General features: G+C 49.1%; 8 protein-coding genes across 8 annotated transcripts; 6 read left to right on the plus strand and 2 right to left on the minus strand.

Annotated features, from left to right (window-relative positions):
- Positions 1-1,439: 1,439 nt before the first annotated feature.
- BJ212DRAFT_1298097 (3-oxoacid CoA-transferase) lies at positions 1,440-3,567 on the plus strand (the record flags this gene model as incomplete). Its single annotated transcript, XM_041332655.1, has 11 exons — positions 1,440-1,626; positions 1,690-1,713; positions 1,771-1,860; positions 1,913-1,967; positions 2,022-2,348; positions 2,395-2,455; positions 2,505-2,869; positions 2,921-2,979; positions 3,026-3,084; positions 3,150-3,213; positions 3,251-3,567. The coding sequence occupies 11 exons, from the start codon at positions 1,440-1,442 to the stop codon at positions 3,565-3,567; spliced, it is 1,608 nt and encodes a 535-aa protein (XP_041195183.1).
- Positions 3,568-4,906: 1,339 nt separating this feature from the next.
- Positions 4,907-6,963, plus strand: BJ212DRAFT_1478886 (uncharacterized protein; the record flags this gene model as incomplete). Its single annotated transcript, XM_041339777.1, has 11 exons — positions 4,907-5,102; positions 5,159-5,182; positions 5,237-5,326; positions 5,385-5,439; positions 5,488-5,677; positions 5,742-5,873; positions 5,927-6,279; positions 6,336-6,394; positions 6,447-6,503; positions 6,560-6,616; positions 6,674-6,963. The coding sequence occupies 11 exons, from the start codon at positions 4,907-4,909 to the stop codon at positions 6,961-6,963; spliced, it is 1,503 nt and encodes a 500-aa protein (XP_041195184.1).
- Positions 6,964-7,360: 397 nt separating this feature from the next.
- BJ212DRAFT_1554773 (uncharacterized protein) lies at positions 7,361-9,422 on the plus strand (the record flags this gene model as incomplete). Its single annotated transcript, XM_041341939.1, has 4 exons — positions 7,361-7,593; positions 7,652-8,006; positions 8,029-8,553; positions 8,607-9,422. 4 exons carry the CDS (start codon positions 7,364-7,366, stop codon positions 9,420-9,422), a joined length of 1,926 nt encoding a protein of 641 aa, XP_041195185.1.
- Positions 9,423-9,881: 459 nt separating this feature from the next.
- On the plus strand, positions 9,882-12,315 carry BJ212DRAFT_1267322 (Aldehyde/histidinol dehydrogenase; the record flags this gene model as incomplete). The annotated part of the gene is made up of 10 exons (XM_041330651.1): positions 9,882-10,076; positions 10,140-10,473; positions 10,525-10,707; positions 10,759-10,916; positions 10,963-11,058; positions 11,110-11,234; positions 11,288-11,634; positions 11,692-11,880; positions 11,989-12,160; positions 12,222-12,315. The coding sequence occupies 10 exons, from the start codon at positions 9,882-9,884 to the stop codon at positions 12,313-12,315; spliced, it is 1,893 nt and encodes a 630-aa protein (XP_041195186.1).
- Positions 12,316-12,879: 564 nt separating this feature from the next.
- On the plus strand, positions 12,880-17,291 carry BJ212DRAFT_1428107 (sterol-sensing domain of SREBP cleavage-activation-domain-containing protein). The gene is made up of 6 exons (XM_041337664.1): positions 12,880-13,231; positions 13,286-14,048; positions 14,099-14,325; positions 14,374-14,680; positions 14,735-14,896; positions 14,947-17,291. The coding sequence occupies exons 1-6, from the start codon at positions 13,137-13,139 to the stop codon at positions 17,131-17,133; spliced, it is 3,741 nt and encodes a 1,246-aa protein (XP_041195187.1). The 5' UTR covers positions 12,880-13,136; the 3' UTR covers positions 17,134-17,291.
- Positions 17,292-17,975: 684 nt separating this feature from the next.
- On the minus strand, positions 17,976-20,123 carry BJ212DRAFT_1342199 (acyl-CoA N-acyltransferase). The gene is made up of 12 exons (XM_041335173.1): positions 19,969-20,123; positions 19,844-19,920; positions 19,736-19,786; positions 19,557-19,674; positions 19,343-19,503; positions 19,170-19,291; positions 19,013-19,120; positions 18,915-18,958; positions 18,536-18,861; positions 18,370-18,486; positions 18,120-18,315; positions 17,976-18,053 (listed from the first exon to the last, which is right to left on the minus strand). The coding sequence occupies exons 1-11, from the start codon at positions 20,021-20,023 to the stop codon at positions 18,211-18,213; spliced, it is 1,284 nt and encodes a 427-aa protein (XP_041195188.1). The 5' UTR covers positions 20,024-20,123; the 3' UTR covers positions 17,976-18,053; positions 18,120-18,210.
- Positions 20,124-20,132: 9 nt separating this feature from the next.
- On the plus strand, positions 20,133-22,430 carry BJ212DRAFT_1342210 (uncharacterized protein). Its single transcript, XM_041335174.1, has 8 exons — positions 20,133-20,346; positions 20,405-20,515; positions 20,570-20,665; positions 20,718-21,655; positions 21,708-21,781; positions 21,835-22,008; positions 22,063-22,116; positions 22,171-22,430. The coding sequence occupies exons 2-8, from the start codon at positions 20,438-20,440 to the stop codon at positions 22,188-22,190; spliced, it is 1,434 nt and encodes a 477-aa protein (XP_041195189.1). The 5' UTR covers positions 20,133-20,346; positions 20,405-20,437; the 3' UTR covers positions 22,191-22,430.
- A 1,140-nt stretch (positions 22,431-23,570) lies between these two features.
- BJ212DRAFT_1446052 (3-oxoacid CoA-transferase) lies at positions 23,571-25,724 on the minus strand (the record flags this gene model as incomplete). The annotated part of the gene is made up of 11 exons (XM_041338182.1): positions 23,571-23,860; positions 23,930-23,993; positions 24,055-24,113; positions 24,171-24,229; positions 24,280-24,647; positions 24,699-24,759; positions 24,822-25,148; positions 25,203-25,257; positions 25,310-25,399; positions 25,457-25,480; positions 25,544-25,724. The coding sequence occupies 11 exons, from the start codon at positions 25,722-25,724 to the stop codon at positions 23,571-23,573; spliced, it is 1,578 nt and encodes a 525-aa protein (XP_041195190.1).
- Between the last annotated feature and the right edge of the window lie 201 nt (positions 25,725-25,925).

Consider the following 25,925-nt stretch of genomic DNA (forward strand, 5'->3'; position numbering starts at 1 on the left):
TTTCAGGTTATTTTGAATTTACTTGTGGGTACTGATTCTACTGAAGGGCCCTGCGCTGGCGGCTGCTTGCACAAGCTACACAGCCACGCCGCAGTGTGATGGCCGCTCATAGTGAGCTAACCATTTTCTGCTCTAGCTATATAACCCCTACTGGTTGAGGTCCCAGCTGACTGTGACTAGGTTCATCAATGATTCAAATGTACTTGATTTTTTCATCCAGTACGTTCACTTCGCACTGCCAGCGCAGCGATGAGCAACTATTTCAGGAACATGTCATGTCACGAGATAGAACCACAGATGGTATTTCGAGACAAGGACATCCGCAGCGTTATCTTCCACGACAGACGAGTCATCAGCGCTCGGCCTCGGCCTTCAAGTCATTCGTGAATTGGCATTATTACTGTTCTAGACCTGGAGGCTGGAACACCTCGCAGGCACGAAAAGGGGTACCTCAGGCCTCAAGATTCGTCATACTGTCAACAATGACATGAGAGATAGCTGGATCAGATTTGTCTCGTGACGGAGCGCAACCGATGATACAGGGGAAAGCGACGAGGTCAGTCACAAAACGCATTGAATCCATTGAATGTAGGTTAGTTTTGCAGAACGTTCGAAATTCGCAATGTGAAACGCATCCTCCCCGGTCATCCACGTCTAGCTCTGAATACGCACCACTACTCGAAATTACTGGCCATACAAGTCATAGAAACCTCTCTACTACTCGTTGCATTGCCATTTTCATGAAAGGTGAGGGCCGATAATCATGGACAGAATTGTTCGAGTACTTTATTTTTGAGACATGGTTCAATATCCCATTCGTATTCGGTGATATTCGCGTATAACTCTCTTGACTTGTTAGTAGTTACTGCGCTGTTCAGAGTTCTGCCTCCATGTTCACGCCAAGTCTTCATCACACCAACACCCATCACCAAGCTATGCAAATTTAGTTTGCTGGGTGAGATATTGATAATACATCATGCAAATTATGACTACTAATGGATCAGAACGAGTAGGTACGGAGACCTAAAGCTTAAAGTACTGGCGGCGGGAAGGAGTAGTGGTATCGGCAGGAAGAGAATAGACAGCGTCATTCGCAGGCGCGCGAGTTAGAAAAATGGGCGGAGGATGTCAATGGCGTACGAACAACGAGCCCAATCTCGAGTACGTAGAACGACAACGTTGCGGTATGATCGGATAATTATATTTGAAGATACGGACTCCAACGAAGTTTGTGGGGTCCAACTCTTTGTCAGCACAGTTTCCCACCCTGTTGTTGCTACTCCGCTGCGTCGGTATAGGTACACCGATGTTGCACCGACGCAGCGGATTACAGGTATCGTCGCCGTGTCGAACATGGGGGTGGGGTGTTTCGGAGCTCGTCTCCGAAACACCAAATTTTATATAAGTCAACAAAGCAAGTACTTACGAGTGCAACCATGATGCTGGTTGCATGCGCCTCGAGAGCGACACTCGTCCCAGTTTGCAAACCTCGTGCAACCGTCTTCCTTAGAGCAAGATGGTACAGCACTCCTACGGAACTTCCACTATCCACTAAGTCGAAGGTGTGGAAGTCTGTCGACGAAGCAGTTAAGGATGTCAAGTCAGGAGATGTCCTTTTGTGTGGCGGTGAGTATCGTCGCATTCCATTTCTTATACCAGATCTGTGATCTTCTGGCACGCAATACCCAGGTTTTGGTTTGGCTGGTGTACCAGGTGAGTCTCGACAGAGGGTGGATCTCGAGCGGTGCAACTAAGCTGGAATACAACAAGACACGCTGCTTTCCGCCTTGGTCAAGCGCAAGGACGTTACAAAGCTAACAGGAGTTTCCAACAATGCTGGCGCAGGCGACTCCGGACTTGGTTTGTTTATCCACAACTGTCCACGATTTGTGAACCTCATTAAGATCCGTAGGAAAGTTGTTCAATAGCAAGCAGATAGATAAGATCGTCGCTTCATACCCTGGAGGGTGAGTGACTCATTTTGTTGGGGCCTGCTCGAGATAAAATGTCTTTCTATCCAGAAACAAGGCCTTCGAGGCTCTATATCTCAACGGCGAGGTGTCTTTGGAGCTATGCCCTCAAGGTACACTCGTCGAGCGCCTCCGTGCCCATGCCGCTGGTATACCAGCTTTCTTCACCCCTACTGGAGCATCAACAGCAGTAGAAGACGGTTCTATCCCAACACGATACAACGAAGGAGGATTTGCCAACGGAGTCAAGATACCAGGTATTAAGAAAGAATCACGAGAATTTGGAGGTCGCAAGTATATCATGGAACCGGCCATTGCTGGTGATGTCGCTTTCGTTCGTGCATGGAAAGTTGATGAGGCTGGCAACTGCGTTTTCCGGTAAGGAGGCCGTTTAACTCAGCGCTGAACGTGCTGACTCGGGTAGTTACACCCAGCAGAATTTTAGCACGGTCATGGCGAAAAACGCAAAACTCACGATAGTGGAGGTGAGTACATCACGATATTTTTGTGAGGAAGTTGATACATTCTTTGTAGGCGGATCAAATCGTGCCTATTGGTTCTCTTTCACCCAATGCCATCCACGTTCCTGGAATTTATGTCGATCGGGTTGTTCAGTCCACCGCACCAAAGCAAATAGAGCATATCAAACTTGCGCCAAGCCCATCATCTTCTGGTGAACAATCCACTTTGAGTGCTGAGAAAGAATTCGCACAGAAGATGCGTCATCGTACTGCAAAGCGCGCTGCTAAGGAGCTCAAGGATGGATTCTACGTAAACCTCGGTATTGGCATACCCACTCTCATTCCCGCGTACCTCGAACCCGGTGTGCGGGTTTGGCTACAAAGCGAGAATGGCATTCTCGGCATGGGGCCATACCCTACGGCAGAGCAAGTGGATCCGTAAGTTGCGCCGCCAGGGAGTGTTTCCTGATATTAACCATTTCCTTGTAGGGATCTCATTAATGCGGGTAAGGAGACTGTGACCCTGCTGCCGGGCGCCTCGGTTTTCGGTATGTTTTCGCGTGATCGGCTTCAATTGCTAACACCATGGGGCAGATTCAAGTGAATCATTCGCTATGATCCGCGGTGGTCATGTCGATCTCTCCATTCTCGGAGTTAGTATTTTCGTACACTCACTGACTTCCTGGATGATCTCACCGTATTCTGGTTCTTCTCATAGGCTATGCAAGTCTCGCAAGCTGGCGACATCGCTAATTTTATGATTCCTGGAAAACTGGTCAAAGGTTGGTGATTTAGACATGTTTCGTCATTCTTCCGCAGCATTCTCACCGCCGATCACATTCTTAGGCATCGGAGGAGCTATGGACCTGGTGTCTAACCCCGACAAAACAAAGGTTATAGTTGTGATGGAGCACTGTGCAAAGGACGGCAGCCCCAAGATTCTGAAGGAATGCACTCTTCCGCTCACCGGTGCCCATACTGTCAGCCAAATTATCACGGAGTTGGCCGTTTTCGACGTCGACAGGAAGAACGGTCACCTCGAGCTTGTTGAACTCCAGGAAGGCGTAACACTTGAAGAAGTCAAGGCGAAGACCGGCTGCGATTTCAAAGTACGGAGCGATCTGAGCAAGCTTTGATCGCTCAAGTTTCGAGGTTATTATCAAGTAAACATTATTACCATCGTTTCCTTACAAAATTATTTGTTACAGCACGTATATTGTTCTTATACCACCTAGGTACTTCAATGGGCGAGTTCAATGGCTGTCTCCCAGCTGCTAATACCTCATATAAAGATCCACCACACCATACACGTTATCATTTCTACCGAAGAGGAGATACAGACATCAGGTCTCCACACTGCAAAATATTGTAGCTGTAGAGTCAGCCTCGAGACCGCATACCATCCTTGACAACCTCAGTGCTCCTCGTTTCACGACTTCCAGATTACAACTGCCGTCCATCGGATTCAGGTTTCCTATCACAAGAGTCAGACGGAGGCATGGTCAAGACCAAGGAGTCATGTTTCATTTACAACGTCAAGGCAGACGGTCTTAAAGACCTTCTCATCACCGCCCAAGACAAAATTCCTGCATACAAGTCCCACTCGGCAGAAATTCCTGCTCGTTTGCTCATGAAATCGTCAGGTCCCCGGACTCCCTGACTTCCGATGTGCAGAACGTGGACGGTTCTGTGCTCGAGTCTCCATTGGAAGATTCACTCACCAACTCTCCCGGAATGAATGGGCCCGTTAGTATGACCTTTGAGTCATGAGAGCTTTCACCTTGGACAGCCTTGGGCAACGTGATGAGTACAAGATAATCGCGTCCGATTACAATATTATGGCATGAGCCAAAGACATAACTTCTGTTCATGACGTCATGGACACCAGAATGGCACTAGAGATGTTGCAGTTGCAAGAAAGGGAGTCTAACGGGGCCGCGTGGAATCGACTTTCAACAGGAAATCGCGTTCATGCACCTATTCTACACGTAGTACTTTCGCTCTATCATGAGTGTGGTCTCACTAGGGTCCGTCCTAGGCCACTAAGTTACTAGTTAGGACTCGCGCTCGTGATACTTAAATACAAGTTCGCGATCTGCCGTTTTTTGTCTTGTAAACTACCGGCCGACGCCCTTGACATTGAGCAAAAAAGGGTGCCAGGGGTTCTGCAACGGCAACGGCCGACTGTGAATTTCGGAATGCGATGCCGACTCTGATTAGACTTTAAAAATCAGGAACCCATCAAGTTTCAATAACTTGAATGTTTCACTAATGATCGTACGGAAATACGTGTTCCCGAGGCTGCCCGCATATGAAGGCTTTGCTGGGCTTTGTGATTGTTCTTTGGCTCGACAGGCGGAGTACCGACGCGTCGGGACAGAAGTTCAACTTGTGACATGGAATATTGGCATTCGGCCGGTCAACCACAACCAAATTCCTCTGATTCTTTGTCCTGGGACCTGAAGCCTGGCACCTATGGGTCCTGCTCTCCTCCTTCCTACGCATAGTACGCAGATTTTCCGACGATGCAAGGGTCTGACATCCTTCCGGTTGTATATAAGACATTATGCGACGCAGCCTGAGTCTGCTGCACTCCAGCGGAAGAAAGTGTGGGTATCTGCAGATGCTGCTGTGCAAGATGTGAAGTCTGGGGATATTGTGCTGAGCGGAGGTATGTCTGCATCGTTGTGGTTGGATTGCGGTTGACACGATTTCATTCAATATCAGGGTTCGGCCTGTGTGGTACTCCCGGTAAGTTCGTTGCCCGCGAGTTCCAAGGAGGGATATTTTATAACCGCCTCACAGAGACTTTGATCACTGCTCTTTCACGACGAAATGACGTGCACAGTTTGACTGCTGTGTCAAACAATGCTGGTTCAAGTGATTTGGGTCTAGGTAAGTAGTTCGTTTTTCTGTGCCAAGTAGTGGAATCTCACCAATTTTAATGGACTAGTTAAGCTAATGAAGAGCGGACAACTTGACAAGCTCATAATATCATACCTTGGCGGGTATGTGCTACTGCTGCATATATGTTCATGTGCTCATTGCTCGCTCAGAAACAAATACCTTGAGCGGATGTACCTTGATGGAAAGATGTCCCTTGAATTGGTCCCGCAAGGTACCCTCGTTGAACGGATGCGCGCGTATGGCGCGGGCATTCCGCCTTCTTCACACCCACAGGTGCCTCCACGACCGTTGAAACTGGCGGCATCCCCATCAGATTTAAAGCAGGCGGCTTCAAAGAAGGTATCTTGATACCTGGAAACAAAAAAGAATACCGAGAATTCGATGGAAACGGTATATCATGGAGCCTGCCATCGCTGGCGACGTCGCATTCATCCACGCCTGGAAGGCAGACGAAGCAGGCAACCTCATGTTCCGACATGTCGCAAACAATTACAATAACGCCATGGCAAGGAATGCACGATTAGTTATTGCAGAGGTGAGGGTAATGCAGTCACTATTTGGCACCAAGCTTATCACGCTTCTAGGCAGAGGAGATTGTCCCCATTGGCTCCTTGCCACCGAACTGCTGTTCATGTCCCAGGAATATTTGTTGACCGTGTTGTGCAGGCCACTGAGCCAAAAGCTTTTGATATCATTGCCACTGCTCCGCCACCCGGAACTACTGGTGCCTCCTCACCTGAGGAACTCCTGGAAAAGAGCACACGGCGCAGAATAGCAAAGCGCGCAGCACGGGAGCTCAGAGATGGCTTTTACGTGAACCTTGGTGTCGGTATTCCCACCCTCGTTACGGAGTATCTCCCACCAGGCGTCAAAATCTGGCTGCAAAGTGAAAACGGCATTCTGGGAATGGGTCCGTTCCCCACCGAGGACCAAATCGATCCGTGGGTGTCGCTGGCTATGTGTTCCAATGATGTCGGTGCTGATGGGAAGATAACAGGGACATCACGAATGCTGGAAAGGAGACGGTCACTTTACTGCCGGGTGCTTCGATCTTTGGTGAGTGACGTCAGAGCACGAGTAGGAGGCGCGTGTTAATGATTATACATAGATTCGACTGACTCGTTTGGTATGATCCGGGGCGGCCACATGGACGTCGCTATCCTTGGTGTATGTTTCATTTTCGTTGGCTGTGGGAAATTTTGATGATCAACCTTTTTTCAGGCTATGCAAGTATCGCAGGCCGGCAACATTGCAAACTTCATGATTCCAGGCAAGCTTGTGAAGGGCATGTGATTTAACATCGCATTTGTATCTGGACTCATGTGACACCTGCAGGCATCGGAGGAGCCATGGACCTGGTGTCAAATCCTGAGAAGACGAAGGTCATTGTGGCCATGGAACACTGTGCAAAAGATGGAGGTCCAAAAATCATGCAGGAATGCTCGTTGCCACTGACTGGTGCACGGGCGGTCAGCCAGATTATTACCGAACTCGCTGTGTTCAACGTTGACCGGTCTGGTGGCTTCCTGACGCTCATGGAAGTAGCCAAGGGTGTGACGGTGGAGGAGGTACAAGCAAAGACCGCCTGTGACTTCAAGGTCTCTGACAACCTCGGGCAGATGTAAGTTCGTATTAATGGTAGTACATGACACATGGATCAGTAGGCTTGTTTGATTTCCACTCTCGATGTTTAATGATATCAATCACACGTTAATTCCGTTTTATACGGCCATTCCAGGCGAATGAAGCAGGCGTCTTTTGACAGTTGAATTTTTACATATATTTGGGGATCGATTGCTGTAAAACAAGGCCGTCGCTTCGCATTGCGCCGCAGTAACAGATATTTTAAACAGGAAGTTTGTGATAACGAGGCGGCGTATTACTTATACACATGGGGACAGAAATAGACACGAAAATCTATTTCCCTTTGCGAGGGTTAGCAACTGTCTTACAACAAACATCACTTAGGTCGACTTGTGGACGGTGTGTCCAACGTCCTGGAAATCTAGCTGGCGACGACGAACAATGAATTGGTTCGCTTCACTGTTTTCAACTGACCGTAAACAGTCTGTACGACGAGGACAAGCCATGTCGACAACGCACGAGGCCTTCTCACTCCCAACTTCGTCATCGGGTCATGGGCGACATCCAGATGCTTTCAATCCAGCGGCTCTTCAAACACCGGGACCACTCAGTCCAACATATACATATCCACCACAATCCCCAATTTCTACATACGGTTATGTACCGACTTCGTTCGTCCATTCCTACTCTGTTTTCAATTCAATTAACTAACCTTCGTTAACCCTCCAGCTCTCGCTCGCGACCAGCTTCACTCCTTCCTCTTCATCATACCCCCTTTGTAGATTCAACAACCCCACCGCCGCCTTACCCTCCACTAGAAAATACCTGGAATCGCCTAAAACTATGGCTGGCTCGTGAATACCCAGAACTAGGCGATACTCTCAACTACGGAATTCTTCCACAGGACCTCGCACAAATTGAGATGCAATTTGGTTTTGCACTACCGCAGGCGGTAAGGGAGTCATATCTTGTCGTGGACGGACAAGAAGCAGAATCGTCAGCGGGGTGCTCAGATGGTCTCTTCTTTGGCCTCTCGTTGCTCCCCCTCGAAACTGTCCTTGAGGAATGGCGGTTTTGGCGCGAAGTCGATGATGACCCTCAGACAGGGAAGTAATCCACGTCTGCGCGATATCATGCGGTCCATACCCGACGGCTATGTGCGGAAAGAATACTCGCAGCGTGGTTGGATCCCACTCGTCGTAGATAAGGCAGGCAACTATATCGGCGTTGACCTCAACCCTGACAAGGCCGGCGCCGTGGGTCAGGTAATCGTCTTTGGGCGCGAGTTTGACACGAAGATAGTGCTTTGGCATGGGGATGGGCCTGGTGGGTGGGCGCGGTGGCTCGCAAATTTCGTTGATGAATTAGAGAGCGGCGAGGGCTTTGAGCTGGGCCAGGCAGGAGAGAGTGAAGGCAGTGAGGATGGTTTAGGATATGAGGCATACTTCTTTGATGGAAGCGGGCGGGGGCAAGGTGACGGTGGTGGGGAGGCCGGGTCGGGGGGACTGCGGCTCATCGGAGAGTATAGAGGATTGAATCCGATGGAGGCATGGGCTGACCGGAGTGTTAAGAAATGGTATGAATCAGGTTTGATCCACGATGCTCCGTCACTGGATGAGAAGAAAGGCAAGGTACGCATTGTTACTCTTATTGGTGAATTCTACGGTTAACATATTGATTATAGGCACGGGAGAGGCATGGTCTCGGCGTTTTGAACCTCGCTGACTCTGACGCAATTGTTCCTATACCCGTTTTTACGGACTTGAAGCTCACAGAAGAACCTACCGATGTTATACCACAGCCACCTGTTCCCGCTATCTCCATCACTAAACCCCCAGTTCCGTTGCCCGTAGACTTACCGACTGTCAACGATGTCGTCTCTCTCCCCTCGCCGCCAGATTCACTACGCTCGTCTAACGAGGATCTTGAAGCGGGCCGTGGGCTCGGCATGCGGGTAATACCAACAGACGTGGTAATCGTTAAAGTTCCTCCTAGACATTCTCCTCCTGCGAAAGTGGAGACTCTTGTCGAACAGGTTATTTCTACGGCAGACGACGTGCATATAGAGACGCCACCCCCTTCTGTAGAAAACGTCACCGACCTCCTTGCTGACTCGGCTCCTGCTATGAATGCAGTTCCACTGCAACCCTCGACTCCCACCAATGTGGTGATAGAACTAGAGGCTCCTAGATTATCAGAGCCCATTATTACCTCGCGGCCGTCGCAAGAGGATGCTCAAGAACCTAACACGACTATTCGGTTAGTCGGCGGTGGAGGCTCCTCTGGTATTTTAGATACCAATCCCACAGACGATGCTGTTTCCGGCCCAGCAACAAATGTTGTGTCTGTGACTTCTTCAGGACCGGGCGGCTCTCCTCCGAAGAAGGACAAAATTCATGAGAAGAGCAAGCCGAGCTTGTCGTCGCTGAAGAAGATTGCTAACATTGGCGAGGGCAAACGGAAAAAGGACTCGAGCAGTAGCATCAAAGAGATAATATGACCACCACGCGACCTACACACCACGGATTCGCATTTTTGACTTGTTCGACGGACATAGTTTGCTTAATGCTTATGTTCACTACAGCTGCGCGAGTGTGTTGTTCGAGTTCTATTACTACCCTTTTGTTACTTCTTTTACCCTGACTTTTACTCCTACACATCCACTCGTTGCATTGCATTGCAATTTTTTGTCTGATATACCCATACGTAACTACAAATCATTATCAGTGTTGCTCTGCGATTTCAGCTAATGTAATTTTCCTGGAGACCTATAGGTCGCTGTTTATATTATATTCCAGTTTGTGGCAGATCTTTTTCTTGCGGGCACTTGTGTGTGACATCACGTGACAGCTTACCGACGTGTTGTTAAGATGGAGGATCTGCCTTTTTTGTCTTTATATTTCGAACGCGTTGGTTTGGGTTTTTGGATTCTTCTTGGCTCTGGGCTATCGTCGTAGAAATGCACTCACTCTTCTATGTCTTATTCCATCCGCTGAACACGCTCAACTTATGGCTCGAAGACGATCCGAATGCCAGCATCGTTGATGTATTATACCTCTTCACCACGTTTTCAGCATTTGGTATATGGCTGGTATTTGACAGATACCAGAAAGCGGTCAACAGCGCAGTGCCTTTCCGCCACCCTGCTCCAGAGGTGTGTCTGTTTCGTATTTTACTTACGAATGATCTTCATGAAACTCACTCCTCTCGTTGACAGGCAGCAGACCCTAACTGGCACTCTCGCGTGATACCCAATGCCAACCTCCGCTCGCATATCCAGATGCCCGACCTCCTTCCTCTCCAATTTGGAGGAGGTGGACGCGATTATATCACGTGTTTTGACCCCGCCAGCAACCTGCACCTCACTTCCGTTCTCGCGGATGACGCACGGTCAATCGAGGCCAAGATCAAACGCGCGAAAAATGCCCAAGTTAAGTGGTGTGAGACATCATTTGGTGAGCGGAGGCGCGTCATGCGCAGCTTACTAAAGTGGCTCGTGGAGAACCAGGAGTTATGCGCGCGGGTCGCGTGCCGCGACTCAGGAAAGACGAGTGAGTTATTTTTGTATCATTTTCTGCCGTTATCGAGATGGTTTCTTGTAGTGGTTGACGCGGCTTTGGGCGAGATATTGACGACATGCTCAAAGTTGGAGTGGTTGATCAACCATGGAGAACGCGCTCTACGAACGGAAACGAGATATTCGAATTTGATGATGAGTTACAAGAAGTCACAGGTTATTTACGAGCCGAAAGGCGTCGTGTCTGCTATCGTATCATGGAACTACCGTTGGTGTCTCTTCAGTAATGTAATTGATAAAGTGGCTGATCTGATTGTAGCTCTTCATAATGCTTGGTCACCAATCATCGCATCTATCTTTGCCGGGAACGCTATCGTACTCAAGGCATCTGAACACGTTATTTGGTCTACGGAATGGTTTGTTGGTGCTATTCATAAGTGCCTAGAGGTTCTCGGATACGACGCTGATATTGTGCAGGTATGGTAGGATCAAATTTGGTACCACAATACTAACCGAATTTCAGACTGTCTGCTGCTGGCCTGATCAGGCCGAGGCATTGACCATGTCGCCTCTTATTAAGCATATCACTTTCATTGGCTCAGAGGAAGTCGGAAGAAAGGTGAATTGATCATTGCAGAGGCTATTTGAATTGTTTTTAACTTCTCCGCAGGTCGCCATGGCTGCCACTGAACACCTGACACCCGTTACCCTCGAGCTTGGCGGGAAGGACCCCGCTATCATTTTACCAGACACGGACCTCCACAAATGGTCTAGTATTTGGATGCGTGGTGTATTGTGAGCTTTATGCGTGTTTACTCGACAATGTTTCCAACTAATTGATATGCCAGCCAAAACTCGGGTCAGAACTGCATCGGTATTGAGCGTCTCATTGTACACTCGGACCAACACGATGAATTGTACGATATCCTGACGGACCGCGTCGCCAAGTTGCGCTTTGGGTCCGTGCTGGCGCCTACACGCGAGGGCTACATCAACACCGTGGATTGTGGCTCTATGATCAGTAACGACCGGTTTAATGTGCTCGAGGAACTAGTATTCCAGGCACAGGAAGATGGTGCAAGAGTCGATGTCGGCGGGAAGGAGCTCCTGCATACATCGTGTGACGGGAAATCATACTTCCAGGCAACGGTGGTGGGTGATGCCAAGCCCAACTCGAGAATTGCACAGGTGGAATGTAGGTGCTGTTGTATTGTGTGTTTCGAGCTGTTGACGTTGACTTCTATCAATGAAGTGTTCGCCCCGATTGCGCTCCTAATTCGATATGATGATATTGACGAAGCGATCACTATCGCGAATGGAACACGGTACGGACTTGGCGCCAGCGTCTTTGGACCTCATCAGGACCTGTGTATTGAAGTTGCAAAGGAGCTTCATTGTGGTATGGTATCTGTCAACGACTTCGGAGTATTCTATGTGAGCTGTTTTTGCCTCGCTAGCTGCTTACTCCAATGCTGAATGTGCTACTTTTAGCTCAAGTAAGCAGTATGTTGATGTCCAGAATGTGGTAATTAATTTCCCCATAGCCAAGACCTGCCATTTGGAGGCACCAAATCCAGTGGATACGGACGGTTCGGTGGCCCTGAAGGACTTCGTGCACTGACGAACCCTAAAGCAATTGTCACCGACCGCTGGCCGTCGTTTGTGCAGACCAGTATACCCAAAGTGCTGGACTATCCTATACGCTCACTCGTGCGGAGCTGGTACGTCCCTTCTTTCCTGTGGTTTCCTTTTTTTTTGGTTCTGATCGGTGTTGTATGACAGGGATTTCGTTCATGGTCTAACTATGTTGCTATACGCTGATGGATATCGTGCGCGGTTCAATGGGTTGTTGCAACTCACGAAAGCTCGCCGATGATTTATGGAAGTATGCTTCATATACAAGGCACTGAAATGTATTTTTTTGGGGGTATCAGTCTACGTGATTCATGGGCCTGACACTGTAAGAGAATCTCACCCACAACTTGCATTGCTGTGTAGTGAGATCCATAATCGAGCTCTGCTCCTTATCAGCTCCACTGCAGACTGGTTCATTCGATGGCTGGTGTTGCAGAGTAAAGTGGACAAAGTGGTATGTGCGGTCACTGCGGTGACCTTGGGGCATCTCAACTTCACGTAATTGATGCCGCATTTATACTGGTGGGATTCGTCCAGCACCCGAACCGATGCTACATCCCATAATACCACGGAAATTTTCAATACTGTCCCAAGCGGGCACGGAATCCATTATAAGTGCATATGATCCTTTGCAAGATGGATCTTGTTCTGACGGATTTAAAGTTCTTGTAAGAGTATTGCATGAACATCCAAACACCCTGGATTGGTGAGAAGTATAGCTGAGTATGTACATTTACGAAAAATGCCATGATAAGTGGAGCCGTGTATACGTGATGGGAGCAAGTTATCAACTTGGCATCTTTTCATTTACATCCGAGGCATGCAAGTACCTTACCGTCAGTACTAGACTCAGTACGGTATATAGCAACGCCGGTAACGTCGCTGCGTCTATTCTACCAATCCTGCAGTCCAAGTATAGCCTATCTTACTTTCGCTCATTTTCAAGTTTACTGGAAACGAACAGGCAACGTTGGGAAGTATCCGAAAACCGGTGTCAAGGCGCCTGCCAGTCAGGTGCAACTGACGGTGCTCGGTTCCAGGGATTCTTCATAACCGTCTTCGATGGCCCGCCAGCAGACGTATTTCTTTTCATTTGGACCTTCATTTATGCAACGAATGCGAACTCTTGCAGACCTTGCTCTAAGGCGATTCGGAATGTGCGTACTTTCTGCAGTCATTTTGGTTTCGAGTCTGACGCAGATGGAATCAAGACATTGCGCAACACATCAAGTTCGTCTCATCCTTATCTCGGCGATTGTCATCACATCCTTCTCGTACCCTGCACTTGCCATATACTGGTCGACCCCATCTTACTCGCGCTTTGATTCTACATCAAATGCACTCAATTATTTCCTCGCTGCTCATGCGGCATATGATGGCTATGCACAAAAGGACGTACATCAACTTTGGGATGGAAACGCCAACCTCCAAGTACGAGACGACTTCCTCACTCGAGCACGCTGCGGAAGTGACCGTACACTTCGTGTTGAACGCATTCTCATTAGTACAGCTGACGGAGCAGAGGTACTTTCCCTACAGACTTTGCTTTACACCCTTCAACTAGAAGGGCGGATCCTCCAAGGACTTCTGAATCATGGAGTCTCCTGTAACAACCTGAATTCGCGTCATTGTTTTGTTATCAGTCCCCTTTCCTTTTGGGAGCACGACGAGGAGCGTCTGCGCAGCGACAGGAACATCTCCCTGACAGCCACTCGCTCTGAAGGTGTCACAGCTGCAGGTATGCATGTTACACCGCCGATGGTCCTTACAGGGCGCGACTCTACACAACATAATTCTGCCACTCCTGACTCTGCAATGTTCCTGGCACTTACCTATGTATTCCCTGAGACGGATTGTTTGAGGAGTGCCGGCCATGATTCTTGGCTAAAAATCATCAAGAACTCGACACAGGAGAGTGCAGAAAGAGCGCAGATGTTTGTAGTAACTGCGGAACCGAAGCTGATCGCACTGGAGGTATGTGCATTACTATCCGTGGCTCACGTGCCTATTCTCAATGTCTGCAGTACAACCATAGCCTATCCAAGACTACGGGAACTTCATCCATTTCAACATTCTTATACTTCGCGTATGGTGCATTTTTTGCATATGTCTCGTGGTCGATGAAGCGCATGAACGGTGTGCACACTCGTATCGGTCTCACCTTCACTGCACTCGTTGAGATTGCGACAAGTACAATCACGAGTCTGAGTGTATGCGCATTGTTACGGTTTAAAGTGACCATGGTTCCCTGGTAACGCTTCATATCTTGTCTCGCCATACAAGCACTTACCATATACAGGAGTCTTCTCCCTATCGTTATCATCTTCGTGGGCGCAGAGAATATGTTTAATCTCGTGGATGCGGTGACCCGTACATCTATCACACTCCCTGTAAAAGAGCGCATTGCTGAGGGACTGAGCCGTGCTGGAACCTCTAATACACTCAAGGTCGTGTCGTATAACTCCATTCTGGGCGTTATCGCCTTTTTCTCTGCTGGTGCAATCAGGCAATTTTGCACCTTTGCGGTGGTGGTCCTCGTCGCACATTGGTTCCTTGCGCACACATTCTTCTTGGCGGTACTCAGCATTGATATACAAAGGCTGGAGGTGAGTTCATCTGAGCTTGTATGCGTGGGTCGGTGCTGAAGTAGGCGGGCTCAGCTTAATCAATTGCTGAGACAAGACCCAAGCTTAGCACCCGCTGCGTCTACCTCGACTCGTGATACCTCACTGGGGAAAAATACGTCTAACTGGCAGCGAGTCACGCTCAATGCGAAGGAATCTCTCAAGGGCCGCGCGTTGACAAATATCAGCCTGTTACTGGTATGTATATGAGTTTGAGTTCAATATGTCTGTGCTCATGGCCTTTCAAGCTCCTTGCAATCACTGCAACACTGTATGTTATGACAAGACCTGCTACTCGTGAAAACGAGGCAGGATTCGTCATTCCTTCCACCTTTCAGCAACGCATACAAGCAGCTCACCGTCGCCCAGATTCGCAAGATCCTGCCTGGCGTATTTGGAAGACGCTCAATCCCGATGAAGAGCCACTAGTTCATCTCCGTCTTGAAGTCCCAACCATTGTCGCGTTCCAGCCTGATACAGGGGCAGAGCACGGTTATGAGCATTCCCCTGGGCCTGCACGCCCCATCAACCTCGTTTTCTGGTTCTTTAAGTTCGTCATCTTGCCAATTAGCGTGACGATCGTCATGCTTTATGGACTGCTGCTATATCTGCTGAAAGATGCCGAGCTACTCGAGGCACAGCGGAATCGTGCAGAGGCTGATGCACCATCCCCCAGGAGTGAAAAACCACTCAATGGAGAAGCCTCTTTCAAAACACTACCCCGCGCTTTTGCGACCGATGTCGAGCTGCTTGCATCAAGCAAAGACTGCGAAGTTATAGCTGCAGTTGGACTGCAGAATGAGCTTAGCATATGGCACTTCAACGACCCGAACCCTGTCCTCATTGATACAAGCGATATTTTGCTGAGTACAAGCAGTACATCGTTTTCGCAGGAGCGAATAGCTGCAATCGCCTTAGATGACGCAGGAGAGTATTGTGCTATAGGGACGACGCATGGGACAATTGGGGTATGGTTCATGGCGGGGAGGAGCGCAAGACTATATGCGACCCTCGCGCAGCCCTCGATGTCGACAGGGACTAGGGAATTGCATTTCGCACCCCCGCTCCAATCAGTGTTGAAGCAGAAGAACGGGCCGCAATCTCGCCCGTGTACACCTCCGCCAGGTCCTCCTCAACCAGAGCCCCTCATTGTGGTGTATGAGAATGGAGATATTGCCCAATGGGTCATGGATGATCACGCGTCGGCGTCATTCATCTCTCCAATATCGTCTGAGCCTATATTGCAGAGCCGTCTTCTCCGTGTTCGCTCAGATGACCGGATATTGGCAGCGTTCATGTTGGCAGATGGAGCTCTGGAGCTGCTCGGCGTATGCGAAGCTCAAAGTGCTGTGCCAATCCGATGTGCGTTGCAATCAGGAAACTCAGCGGACCGTGTCAGCAAGGTGGATGCGTGTAAAGTCAGGTTAGATGGCAGGGATCACATTATCATTGGCATCGTTTCAGAAGCTGGCGTTATTTCCCTGTGGGATGCTGGGTCCTCCGAGTGCATCTTCATCCTGGAAGAGAACCATGGCGCTATCGACCAACTGCGGATATCCAACTCTCGTATCGTGAATTGCCAGTTCTGTGGCGAACCGCCCATGGACAGCTTCATGGTCTCTGTTTCGATTGGGCATCATGTGATTCTCTATAAGGTTTACATCACATCGCAGGGAAGGAGATGTACGTGCCCTCGAAATAATCCACAGCAGTCGACCATCCTGGAGCTGGCTACGGGCCGGCGCTCACGGAGTAGCAGTATAGTCTCAACTGTAGGGCCATCCTTAGTGACATCCACACGGAGGTTATCCTCTGCTAGCACTGCCTCTGCGCCAGACACCTCAGCATTTCCTGTTTCTGGCCATGGGATTCTCTCCCGCAGAGCCTCAGAAAAAGGACTCCGTCGTCTCTCGGAGAGCTACGTGCTACCCCATTTAACAGATGAGGATGACGAAGGGCATTCCATCCCAATCGATCCACCAATAGTATCACGTCCGTCAACGTGGTCCAACGTCGCCGTTCTAAAAGCGGGCGAGGCAGCGTGCGAGCGGGGGGGCTGGGATGTTTCAGGTGAAAAAATAATAGGCGTTCGCCGCATATCTCGGACACACACAAAAGGCTCATTCCAGCTTCCACCTTTATCGACATCACGTGGACTAACATCCGCGGTTCTAGACCGGTGGGAGGTCTGGTTATTCGATACTGGTGTCTCAAAGGCACGAACTGCTACTATGTCGAGCCTAACTGACGAACTCCCTCTTTCTCTCCGTCGGTTCTTCCTTCCTTCGATGTACCTCAGCCAACCACCCTCACCGACTGCGGTGCCGGAAGAGTACCCCCGCATTCCATTCACGAGAGTGTCGCCCTTCCTTGCGATCCGTGGAGCTGCAATGGCGGGCTTTGGGAATACTGTCGGGCTCTTCCTTGTTTCATGATGTATGGATATCTTTACATGGTGCATTTGTGGAGGATGTTCGCTATCGAAGTGCAATATGTCTTATCTACTGTAGTTCTTGTTGTGATAGGATCCGGCTGGGTCTTGTATATTGTACTCGTTTGAATAATTATGCACTAAATCAATGTTTGATGGACGAATGCTCAGATGGGAAATCCAAACGGACTTTTACCCCACCCGGAACAGCCAAGGAACATGATTCGTAAGTCGTTGTTCTTCCTCTTCTGCCACTTGACGCGAATCGTCCTCGCCATGAATGTTTTTGCCTTGGTCACAAGGGCTATGCTTGACTCGGACGAGGAGTTCGAGCATGGGATCGACATCGACGCATTGTCATTCACTAATTCATATGTCCTTCCCGCGAGCCTGAACTACACAGGACCCCGGATTTGATATCGTCTGCCAGTTGAACACCTACAATACATATTCTTGTTCATCGTGAATGACTCGGGCATGCCTGAGACTGTCCTAGTATTTTATCATGTGGAAAAACTACCATTCCTGCCAATTGTGCCAGCCCTCCCTTGGTCTTCACCCGGGTGTGCTGTCTTTGGCGAGTCATTGCACTTTCAACGGCAGGGGTCTGGTTGCGCGTCCAGGTAGCGCTTGCTGGGCGACACCAGAAATTGCCCCCGTTCCTTCTGCATCTACTCCAATTCTGGTTTGCTTGCTCTGGCTGTGAGCCTCTCACCCTTCGTACCTTTGAACGTGTGCCGCCAATAGCACAGAGCTACTCACAAGGGGATACTCAGGGTCCTCCTCTCTGCGCGTAACCGTTGCGCAAGTGATATCATGTTGCCCATATACAACCAGTGGCTACTAGTCTCTTAGGCAGACTGATAGAACGAAATCGACATGGGTATCGTTGAGCCGTTGTCCTCAGTTGCGAGAGAGGTTACTGTCCGTGGGGTACTGTGCCATCGAGCCGCGTGTCATTGCTCATACAAACCTCGTTTGATCGACCAGTAGTTGAAACTTACTTCAATCAGGTGGTAGGAATATTATAAGTGCGTCAAATAGCAATAATAAGAGCAATCACTAGTATGTGTTAATCGCGCTACTTGATCATCTCCAATATTCTCAAATAATCTTCCCGTAAGCTTTGGAATGTCTCCTCCAGTTTCTCCAGTCGTTCCTCCTTCTCTAATTGGGCCAATATTTCCTGTCGTTGAGAGGACATTAATTAAAGGCGACGTGAAGCTGGTGGCGGACCTACAAAGTTGAAACGGTATAACCGCTCCTTGACCTGTAGTCGATATGCTCTCGCGGCCTGAATGTCGGTGGGGTTGAGGTGCATCAAGGTTAGCATTTCCATAAGCCGTTGCCACTGACGCTGGGAAAACTCAGAACAATGATCAGAGTAAACCAAATTCAGGACTTACCCCCGCCACCTTGAGTTGTGTTCGAAACGTCTCGGACCAAGCTTTATCTATCGGGGGACCCATTTTTCCGGTGCCTTTGACTATACCAGATGATGCACCCATCGGGTTGGCTCGAGCGCGAGTTTTCCGTTTTCGTACCTTTCCTCCACCGTGCGAAACAGCTTCGTTGCCAAAGCCTTCTTTCATGAAATTCTCGTTGGCAAGGAGCATCCTGAGGTCATTTCGGTCTCGTAGGTCCTCGAATGCCTCGGCGGGATCTTCTACTGTCAACTCAGATATGAGGGGGGCGAGGAGGGCGTAGTTGTAGATTGTTTTGTACAGCTCCGCTTCAAAGACCCGAGCATGAATAGAGGTGGAGGATAAGAGCATCAGTACTTACATCCATGGCCTTGGTGTTGGTACGGTGGTACAATTATAAATTGACTGTGCAAACCATGTATTGACTATGTAGGTCCATTACACAAAGGAAGCACGCACCTCAGACGAAGACGGTGTTTCTCGGGAAAGCAGTAGAATTTGTACACTGATGAATACCCAATGAAATGGTATGTCTTCGTGCCATTTTGCCGCTTGCGTCTTTCGTACCTGTTTGCGCGCGGTTAAATAGTCTGATAGATACGAATGAGGAACTGACAACACAAAAAATTGCCAAGCGTCGTCATCTTCATTGATGTATGAGCCTGCTTCAATGTATAACAGGATGAAAATCTGCATTCGCCTATGATATTCTCTGAATCTTGGATCGTTCCATGTCGCCTGCACACGCCTCAGTAAAATTTGATAGCAGAAAGTGCTCATAACACTGACATGGTACACCTCGTACTCCACCACATCTCGAATGGCAGAGCTGGATCCTGACGTGCTTGGCGCGGATCGAGTATAAGTATGTACGACGTTGCCTATGGGCTTGAAAGAAACTGCATCTTCTTGGACGCGTGTGAGAAATGTTGCTTCATCTGTATCGTAGTCTGACAAGTCCAAAGTTAGTCACAGGGCAACAGGTATGAGAAGTGGAACGTACCAGGGGGTATGAACTCTTTTAATATGCCTTCCACATTGTCCACGGTTGTAGACGCATCTAGCTTTTGAGCATAGCGGACAGAGAGGTATTGTGCCAGTGAACCGGAGGCAAATCGAAGCTGCAGACCACGGGCTGGATATTCAGCGCCGGTGTCGACTCACGAATGAGGTATAACGCACGTCAATTACCAAGTCTTGGTAGCCATAGATCCTTTCATCCTCTCCGTAGATCTGGACAGCATGACGGAGTATTACGGAAGTGCGCAATAAGATAAAATAAAAACATACAGGGTAAGTAAATGTCGGATGAAATTCTTCATAAGTTTCCTCGCCTCCAAGCACCTGTTTATCCTCTTCTGCTCGGACTGCGCGAAGCGCGTTAGTTATGCTCGAGTCCGTGCATAGTGACCCACCTAGAGAAAGAGTGAGAGCCCCATTTGCATCTGCTGTCCAGTCTACCGTTGCCATCGAAGCTTGTAGGTTCTAACTCGCTAGGACCTGATAAGCGTACAACTATAGTCAAACCGCCTATGTTGGCAAATGTAACCGGTGACGCGTTGTGTATCCGTCTCTGTCACTTAACACGTGACCCGCAACTTTCGATGACGCAGCATTGATACAGCAGGGACCAAGTGCTGACTGAGCAGGACCTATAAAATTAGAGTGCAGACGAGCAGTTGCTCGTCCAATTCCTTAAGGTGGCCTCTTTATTTCAAACCGCCGTATCCGTTGCGAAAATCGCAACATCCCAATCCTTAGTGCGCCCACAGGCATCGCAGCGGCTCTTTCAGGTAATGCCGTGCCATGATAGGCTATCATAGGTCACCTGAACTTGTTCCTTCACAACAGATATCAAGATCATTCTCGAATACCAGTACTAAGATGGCACCACTCAATAAACTGCAAGGGAAATACGACTACATCTGCATAGGTGGTGGAAGTGGAGGAGTCGCATCATCGGTGTGTCATTTCATCAGGGTGATCATGTAGAGATACTGACCGCCCCCACGCCAGCGTCGCGCTGCATCTTATGGCAAAAAGGTTGCTCTAATTGAATCGTCGCCGAATCTCGGCGGTACTTGCGTGAACGTTGGCTGCGTTCCCAAAAAAGTGTGTCATTCCCTTCTTGTCATTTCTTACCCCCTGACTATGGCTGGTATAGATCATGTGGCATGCGGCCGACCTCGCAGACCGTCTCCGCCACGCAAGTAAAGGGTACCATTTCGAAAATGTGCCACCGCCCCAGTTCAACTGGGCATCTTTCAAACCGCAGCGCGATGCCTACATCCGCCGGCTGAATGGCATATATGAGAAGAACCTCGAGAAAGAAAAGGTGGACTATTACGGTGGCACCGCCCGTCTAGTCTCGCCCAACGAGGTTCAGATCACACCGTCCGACGGTAGCGAGCCGTACGTCATCGCAGGTGACCACATTACCGTTGCTACTGGAGGTCGCCCTACTGTACCAAGTGACGATGAGATCCCTGGCGCGAGCCTTGGAATCGATTCAGACGGCTTCTTTGACCTTGAGGACCAGCCGAAGCGCGTGGCTGTTGTCGGCGCAGGATACATCGCCGTTGAGCTCGCGGGTGTACTCCATACGCTAGGTAGTGAGACACATATTCTCATTAGGCGCGAACGCGTTCTCCGCACCTTTGATCCCATCCTTCAGGACACACTCACGCCTTGGATGGAGCACACTGGAATTAACATCCACAAGAATACATCAGTCACCAAGATTGAAGGCCAGAAGGGTGGTGAATTGACTGTGCACCTCAACGATGGCACACAACTCAAGGTGGACTGTGTGCTGTGGGCTATTGGACGGCATGCAAACACCGAGGGTCTGGGTCTCGAAGAGTTGGGCATCCAGCTCAACAAGAGGGGCGACGTAGTTGTCGATGAATTCCAGAAGGCCTTGTTTGTAGAGGGCAAGCCTCAGCTGGAGAATATCTTCGCGGTCGGTGATATCCAGGGTAAGGCACTCTTGACGCCAGTCGCTATTGCAGCAGGTCGGCGACTATCAAACAGGCTGTTTGGGCCTGAGAAATTCAAGAACGACAAATTGTCGTATGAGAACATCCCAACGGTCGTTTTTTCGTGAGCATATCGTTCCTTTTGTCGGAAGTGTACATTCATAGCGCATATATAGTCACCCCACCATTGGCACAGTAGGCTTGACGGAGCCGGAAGCTCGCGAGAAGTATGGCTCTGCTGTCAAGATCTGTGTGTCTGCGTTCTTTCTGTTCAATTGCACAAAAATATTCATTGCAGCATAGACAAATCCTCGTTCCGCTCGCTTTACTTCTCTCAAATTGAGGAAGAGCACAAGGAACCCACGGTGTACAAGCTCATCGTTGTTGGCGAAGAAGAACGTGTGGTTGGCGTACACATTATTGGACAAGGAAGCGACGAGGTATTGCAAGGCTTTGCAGTGGCTGTCAAGATGGGAGGTGAGTACTTTCCATCGTCTTATCTTCCAGTTGGTAACTGATGCGCCTGTTAAGCCCGGAAACAGGACCTAGATGACACGGTTGCTATCCATCCAACGTCTGCTGAAGGTGAATAAGCTCGATCGCTTTACTTGGATTTGATGTGCTGACGGGTGCATGCAGAATTGGTTACACTTCGTTAAGTCAGGCACGCTGGTAGGGTTCGGGGATCATGCAGCATAAAGTCACGTGTACTTGTAGAATACAGAATTTACGACTTTCAACAGCGGAAGCTTACGAGTGAGGAGGAAACGACTCAGATGATCTGACCAGGGGGTAGTGATGCCGTGCTACACCTACTAGTCATCTCGTCACCCTACCTTAACAACTCCGAAGTATACTGATAAATCCTGCTATTGTATTCTCTCGAAAAAATCTACTTCATTTTTCAAAGTATGCGAGTGGCGGATTGCAAGTATTGTCACTGGTCATTGCTAAAGTTGATAAGGTCAGAACACTCTGCGATGGAAAAAGGCGCTCACCATAATCTAATAATCGGTACGTACCTAAAGTTGCATTGCAATTTGGACTTACAATTATTACGACAATGAGAAAGCGGCATTGGAAATATTTATCAGATCCTTGGAGACAAGGATAACTACACACTAGACATCAGGCGCAACCAGCCAGAGCCAAATCCAGATGCACTGGGGCATAAAAGGTCAACGTAGGAAGAATGGTTCTATATGCTAGCTTGAGACACCTCGCAGGCGCGGGAGGACCGGTCGAACTATAGATCGCTCAGTCATGAGTGGCCTCGATTTTAGTACGACACATAGCTGAGGCTTGCATATTAAGAGAAGGCCTTGGAACTCGGTCAGTTGAGTTTGTTTATTCAGTATGCTTACCGAGAGAGCAGATGGCAGAGAGATGAAAAACGGGTGAGTTTGAAGTTTGAGTCCTTGGATGACCCATGTTTATTACACCCAACAGGTGAAACCACTATTTCTGTCTTAATGCATCGGATACTTCCTAGACTGTTGCACCACTGTCCGCGTGCGATGTAAATGGTAGGAAAGGCGCGACACGCTGAGCCATAACATCTAACTCGGCAGCGACACGCCAATGTTCCTTCCTTCTGGGTTCGCTTGACCAATGGCTACAAAATGTTGAATGGGCGCATGTCGAGAAGTTCTACCGCCAAGGTTAGGGTGTAAGAGGAAATATAAAAACGAGTGAAATTATGGCTCTTTGGTTCGTAGGGTCCTGCTGCGCAGAGAGGAAGCAGCGCGAACTTAGTGACAGGACAAGGACACCACCATATGTGTGAGCCACGGAGTGTCCCCAAGCACTTGAAGTATGGGGCCCACTACTTACGCTACCCTAGAACTTGTGTAACGCCAACATTCGTGTAAGTTGTAAATAGGACGACTCGGAGGAGACACTGCACTGTAGGAGGCGCCTTGAATCAGAACGGTTGGTTTGAGACTGTCTGTATGGTATAATAATAATACATTTAATGCACAGGGAGACGATGTTATCAACATTTCTCCACAATAGGATTCGCGAAACCTGAAAGCAAATCAAAGCTTGCTCAGATCTCTCCGTACCTTGAAATCGCACCCGGTCTTCGCCTTGACTTCTTCAAGTGTTACGCCCTCCTGGAGCTCAACAAGCTCGAGGTGGCCGTTCTTTCTGTCGACGTCGAAAACGGCTAACTCTGTGATGATTTGACTGACAGTACGAGCACCCGTGAGCGGAAGAGAGCATTTCTTTAGGATCTTCGGAGTGCCGTCCTTCGCAGAGTGCTCCATTACCACTATAACCTTCGTCTTGTCAGGGTTAGACACCAAGTCCATAGCTCCTCCGATGCCTAAGAATGTGATCGACAGTGAGAACACACCGGAAGGCGGAATGGCGAAAACCCATTTAGATAACGTACCTTTAACCAACTTTCCGGGAATCATGAAGTTAGCAATATCACCTGCCTGTGATACCTGCATAGCCTATAAGACAAACCAGAATATTGTGAGATTATCCAGGAAACAGGTGTGTGAAAATGCTCACGCCGAGAATGGAAACATCGATGTGACCGCCGCGAATCATAGCAAATGATTCACTCGAGTCTAGCAGTAGAGTCAGCAAGTGAAGCTGGATCATATAACAACCATTTGAAAACATACCAAAGATCGAGGCACCAGGCAGCAAGGTCACAGTCTCCTTACCCGCATTGATGAGATCTCTACAAAGATAGGCTTAGTATGAGGAACACTCCCTGGCAGCGCTACTTACGGATCCACCTCCTCTTTCGTACTAGGGTATGGCCCCATACCGAGGATGCCATTCTCGCTTTGCAGCGAAACACTCACATCGGGCTCGAGGTATCCGGGAACAAGAGTGGGCATGCCAATACCGAGATTTACATAGTATCCATCTTTGAGCTCTTTGGCAGCCCGCTTTGCAATACGATGGCGCATTTTCTGGGCGTGTTCTTTCTCGGGTGTCAGAGTGGACGGTTCAGTAGATGATGATGGGCTTGGCGCGAGCGTCGTAAACTCTATCCGTTTTGGCTCGGTGGACTGAACGATTCGATCGACGTAAATGCCGGGAATATGGATGGCAGTTGGTGAAAGAGACCCAGTAGGCACAATTTCGTCTGCCTGCAAGGAATGCATCAACTTCTGGAAAACTACCACGACACCCCGACTCACCTCCACTATCGTAAGTTTTGCGTTCTTAGCCATGACTGTACCAAAGTTCTGCTGAGCGTATCTGCGCGAATCAACATGTTCAACGCTCAGGTAGGCAACAAAAACGATATCCTGTTTCCTCACCGGAAAACACAGTTGCCAACCTCATCGACTTTCCATGCGTGAACGAAAGCGACATCACCAGCAATGGCCGGTTCCATGATATACTTGCGACCTCCGAATTCTCGTGATTCTTTCTTAATACCTGGTATCTTGACTCCGTTGGCAAATCCTCCTTCGTTGTATCGTGTTGGGATAGAACCGTCTTCTACTGCTGTTGATGCTCCAGTAGGGGTGAAGAAAGCTGGTATACCAGCGGCATGGGCACGGAGACGCTCGACGAGTGTACCTTGGGGGCATAGCTCCAAAGACACCTCGCCGTTGAGATATAGAGTCTCGAAGGCCTTGTTTCTGGATGGACAGACAGTTTATCTCGCGCAGGCCCAAACAAGATGAATCACTCACCCTCCAGGGTATGAAGCGACGACCTTATCTATCTGCTTGCTGTTGAACAACTTTCCTATGGATATTCATGAGGTTCACGAATCATGGACAGTTGTGGATAAACAAACCAAGTCCGGAGTCGCCTGCGCCAGCATTATTGGAAACTCCTGTTAGCTTTGTAACGTCCTTGCGCTTGACCAAGGCGGAAAGCAGCGTGTCTTGTTGTATTCTAGCTTAGTTGCACCGCTCGAGATCCACCCTCTGTCGAGACTCACCTGGTACACCAGCCAAACCAAAACCTGGGTATTGCGTGCCAGAAGATCACAGATCTGGTATAAGAAATGGAATGCGACGATACTCACCGCCACACAAAAGGACATCTCCTGACTTGACATCCTTAACTGCTTCGTCGACTGACTTCCACACCTTCGACTTATTGGGTGGGAGTTCCGTAGTACTGTACCATCTTGCTCTAAGGAAGACGGTTGCACGAGGTTTGAGAACTGAGACGAGCGTCGCTCTCGAGACGCACGCAGCCAACATGGATGGAATACAATTCTTCGGTGTTCTTTCCCCAGGTCATGATGATGTTATAAGTGTGTTTGGTTGGTCACATGCCCACAGCTTTCCGATGAGCACGAGCGCATCCGGAGCTCAGCGGAGTCCCACTATCAACGAACCCTGCATGCCGACAAAGCTCCGGTATGCATTCTGTTCCCGGATGGATATACAAGTGTAGATCCG

This window comes from Suillus subaureus (assembly GCF_016647635.1).
Source record: "Suillus subaureus strain MN1 chromosome Unknown BJ212scaffold_9, whole genome shotgun sequence".
Taxonomy (NCBI): domain Eukaryota; kingdom Fungi; phylum Basidiomycota; class Agaricomycetes; order Boletales; family Suillaceae; genus Suillus; species Suillus subaureus.

Excerpts from the sequence above, each read along its gene's own strand:
- BJ212DRAFT_1342199 (XM_041335173.1), bottom strand. The coding sequence starts at position 20,023 with ATGGCAACGGTAGACTGGACAGCAGATGCAAATGGGGCTCTCACTCTT. Across the intron at positions 18,959-19,012 it reads AAACACCGTCTTCGTCTGAG|TCAATTTATAATTGTACCAC; the intron begins GTGCGTGCTTCC and ends TGGTTTGCACAG. Across the intron at positions 18,487-18,535 it reads CACAACTCAAGGTGGCGGGG|CGTCAGTGGCAACGGCTTAT; the intron begins GTAAGTCCTGAA and ends GAGTTTTCCCAG.
- BJ212DRAFT_1428107 (XM_041337664.1), top strand. The coding sequence starts at position 13,137 with ATGGCCCGCCAGCAGACGTATTTCTTTTCATTTGGACCTTCATTTATG. Across the intron at positions 14,326-14,373 it reads AAAGTGACCATGGTTCCCTG|GAGTCTTCTCCCTATCGTTA; the intron begins GTAACGCTTCAT and ends TACCATATACAG. Across the intron at positions 14,897-14,946 it reads CAAATATCAGCCTGTTACTG|CTCCTTGCAATCACTGCAAC; the intron begins GTATGTATATGA and ends TGGCCTTTCAAG.
- BJ212DRAFT_1342210 (XM_041335174.1), top strand. The coding sequence starts at position 20,438 with ATGGCACCACTCAATAAACTGCAAGGGAAATACGACTACATCTGCATA. Across the intron at positions 20,516-20,569 it reads GTGGAGGAGTCGCATCATCG|CGTCGCGCTGCATCTTATGG; the intron begins GTGTGTCATTTC and ends CCCCCACGCCAG. Across the intron at positions 21,656-21,707 it reads ATCCCAACGGTCGTTTTTTC|TCACCCCACCATTGGCACAG; the intron begins GTGAGCATATCG and ends GCGCATATATAG.